Below are 3609 nucleotides of genomic sequence, written 5' to 3'. Positions count from 1 at the left end.
CGATTTGCGCTGTGTCAGATAACGTGTTAATGAGTGTCAGCAATGTCGGAAAAGAGCCGTGGGAGCAGGGTTCGGTGCAGGAGCCCCAGCTTTGACCGCCAGCCTGGTGTGCAGTCCAAGCGAACAGCACTCGAGGATGTTTCCTGTGCATTTACCCTTGTGCTTTCGGTTTTCTTCAGGACCCAGAGGGCTTTAACTGCCCCTTTTTCAGGACGTGTGTTCATTCCTTCCAGTCTGTGCCGCCTGGCACTTCCCTTGCCTCCCCTCCGAGCTAGCATAAGGAAATAGCAGGTGAAGGCACTGCGTTAGTCACCTTGGAAGAGCCGGGTAGTGACTCCCACTGTGTCCTTCACAAGGACGTTGTCCTTCCATCGGTCAGCCCAGCTTCCTCCTCCACGCTGCAGCTCTGCCCCTCCTGCCCTGACCTCTAGAGCTGTGCGGGGGGGACGGGGCGACTCGTCCTTGGGGTGAGCTCCCCGCGGGTGACCGTGACCCCGGGCTGTCTCTCCCTCTGCAGATGCTTTCCCACGGATTGTCCCGCTGAGGCCGATGGAGGCGATGCCCGGCCAGCCTGCCCCGCACCTGCAGTGTCCGCTCTACCGCCCGGACTCCAGCAGCTTCGCAGCCAGTTTGCGAGAGCTGGAGAAGGTAACGGTAACGTGGAGGGCGGTGGTGGTGGTGGTGGTGGCAGCCAGAAGGAAGAGGCTGTGGTTCTAGGCTCCGGTTTTGGGGACTGACCGTCCCTTTTACAGGCTTGGGAGCATAAGATTAGGGTAGGACTGGAAAAAAACCCACCACCTGCCTTTCTCCCAGTGAGGTCTTTGAGTCTAGAAAAGCCTTTTGTTTGTTGTGCGTGGAAGGGGTGTCGTCTCATCTGTTCTTTCGACACTTCTGGGTGGTAAGGGATGTGATGGTGCGCGCTCATCCAGGAGCGATGAGTCCCAACCATCCATACTCCTGGGTGGATACAACCAGACGCTTCCATTTTGGCATTTAAAGGGAATTAACAACAAGAGCAAATCGTATTGTTTGGTTGCTGATAGAATCTCTCTGGTGGGTACCTGCTGACGTTCTGGCTGTCTCTTTTCCTAGTGCGGGTGGTACTGGGGACCAATGAACTGGGAGGATGCAGAGATGAAGCTGAAGGGGAAGCCGGATGGGTCCTTTCTGGTCCGAGACAGTTCCGACCCCCGTTACATCCTGAGCCTCAGCTTTCGGTCGCAGGGCATCACCCATCACACCAGGATGGAGCACTACAGAGGTAAGAGCCAGAGGCGGTTCTGGGGGTGCTGCTGGCAGCGGAGGCCTGTGGCTGGGGACCAGGCTGATCGCAAGGTCCCAAAACAGTGCTCTGGGCACAGAGCTGGCAGAAGAGGGGGAGCGGCAGGCATGTGTCCTCGCCCTTGGGTTGAGGTTCTGCAAGAGGCCTTAGAAGCTGCATTTGACTTTGCTGCTTGTGCCTCAAGCAGCGACTCTCCTTATAACTCTGAAAAACTGGGGAATACAAGAGTTCCCTGTGCCTGTCCTCAGGCCTTGCTTTGGGAAACTGGACTCAAAAATGATGATGGCAAGGTCTTTGGGATCCCGTGTCGCCGAGATGTGATCTACAGCAAGAGTCACCATTCGTAGCTCTCGGTGCTTCCCAAAATGAAGCTTGTTCCCCTGTGAAATGAGAAGTGATCTCTTGAGGTCGTGGCTCATCGCCTTGCTTTGTTCTCCGCCTGCCCGAGGGATGCTCGGCAGTGGTACCAGCAGCAGTCGGTCCCAGGCTGAGGCTTTAGCTCCACGGTGGGGGGGGGGTTTATTCCAAGAACTCCCGGCACGCTGTTTGCGCCCTTTCTTCCTGCTGTGCTCCCTCTCCGGCGTGGGCTGCTTCTCACCTCGCCCACACGCTTTGTCTGCTCATCTTCACGTGTGGTTTTCTATATTGAACCCTTGTACAGGCAGCTGTCCTCGGGCCGAGTAAAATGCCCGAGAGGCTCAATGCACGGGGCGGGGGGGGGGGGGCTGTAACCAGTGGGCAAGCTTTAATAACAGCTGCCTATAGAGCCTTGTCATTAAATATGCCTGCAAATAATGGGTTCAGAGTCTTCCCAGCCAACCTGCTGGAGGAAACAGTGGTTTGCAACCTTTCAGAGCAAAGCTCATCTTTTTCTCCTTTTTGCCCTCGCCCCAGGGATGCCGCTGTTGTCGTCTTCCACCTCTGCTAGTGGAACCTGGCAGCCCTTCTGGTCTTGAGCCCCTCTGATGGAAAGGTGCCCCGGCATTAATTCTAGCCCGTCTAAAGCCAGTTCCCCTGTCCCTGACCATTGCGTGACGAGGAAGGATTTTCATCACCTTGTCCTTACAGAAATTACAGGAAGCTCTTGCAGCTGGAGGAGATGGGAGGCTGCCTGTACAGTGGATACTTTTTTCTTAATTGAGTTTTGGAGCAAACTTCTCTTGCTGCTGGTCTGGCTTCTTATTTTTGGGGCCGGGATACGTCTGTTCTCGGAGCTTCCTTAGCCCGGTGTCCTTCCCTTTCCTCAGGCTGTCCTTGGTGCGTGGATGGAGGTTGGTGCTGCCACCTTCCCTAGAGCAGCACTCCCAGCCACGGCACTGCATCAGGGATTTCATTTTTGGGTGCAGCGCTTCGGTCTGTGTCGGCAGCCCTGTGCTCCCCCCCCAACCCCGGGACTGGCTGCCTTGTGCTGAATGTGCTGCGGCATCGTGGAAAACTGCAGACCTGAGCACTTTGATAAACCAATGAAGATGACAAATGGTGGGGCTGGGGGAATGGTAAAGAGATAAATGCTTGACCTTCAGGTTTCAGGTAGATGAGAGGAAGAAACCAGAATTTCTTTTGTCTTTTTTTTAGGCGAGCTGAGGAGGTGGGCTGGGGAGGCTGGTGTTTGTGCTTTGTCCTTTGCATCTACTGGCTACTTTTAAGGGCCTGTTCAGATCCGAGATTCCCAAGAAGAATTACTTGTTTCTGTGCTTGCTGATCCTGGATGTTTAGCAGGTGCTAACCCAGATCACTGCTCCCAAACTGGCCCATGGCAGGGGTGAGAGAGGTATCTTTTCCCAGTAAAGCCTACCAGGCCTAGCCGTGGGGAGAGGGGGTGCGTTTTAAATTTTGTGGGCTGTATATAGCCCCTGTATTGCTGGTTGCTGTCCACCCTAGAGAAAGCCGTGAGTGCTGGACATCCCGCAGAGCCGCTTCCTCTAGTTTTTCTGTAACAGGTTGGTGCTGCGGAGCCTGTGATGTTCCTGGGGGAGCTGCTCGTCCAAGAAGTCCCTGACCTGAAATACGTACTGGGTACCTCTGATTTGGCTACCCCTTCTCCTCGGCCCAAGTTCTTTACGTGGATGCAGGGTGTTTTCAAAGTCACTCCGCTGCCTTTCTAGCTCTGGGTTACAGTGCTTGTGCAGAGCAGTGGTGCCGCACACCTCCCGCTGGAATCTGCCCCCCTGCAGGCGCGAGCCTGGGTCTGGCTCCTGATGGGCTCTGTCCTAAACAAAGCCTTTGTTTTCCCATTTTCCTCTTCCTGGTGAAGCTCCGCTCTGCGTTGGCTCTTGCTGGAGCACTGACAGACCTGCAGATAGAAAGGGAGATACGGGGGGGGGGCG

The 3609-nt window shown here is 55.3% G+C and overlaps 1 protein-coding gene across 1 annotated transcript in view; it reads left to right on the top strand.

Annotated features, from left to right (window-relative positions):
* The window catches only part of SOCS7 (suppressor of cytokine signaling 7), a 17520-nt gene that overhangs the window by 7067 nt on the left and 6844 nt on the right, over positions 1-3609 (top strand). The window contains exons 5-6 of the mRNA XM_009322368.1: positions 518-648; positions 1093-1261. Of these exons, the coding sequence (XP_009320643.1) occupies positions 518-648; positions 1093-1261 (300 nt within the window). The remainder of the gene's footprint in view (positions 1-517; positions 649-1092; positions 1262-3609) is intronic.

This window comes from Pygoscelis adeliae, unplaced genomic scaffold (genome assembly GCF_000699105.1).
Source record: "Pygoscelis adeliae isolate BGI_AS28 unplaced genomic scaffold, ASM69910v1 Scaffold844, whole genome shotgun sequence".
Lineage (NCBI taxonomy): Eukaryota > Metazoa > Chordata > Aves > Sphenisciformes > Spheniscidae > Pygoscelis > Pygoscelis adeliae.
The sequence above is the reverse complement of the archived record's forward strand: the minus strand, read 5'-3'. Positions and strand labels throughout refer to the sequence as shown.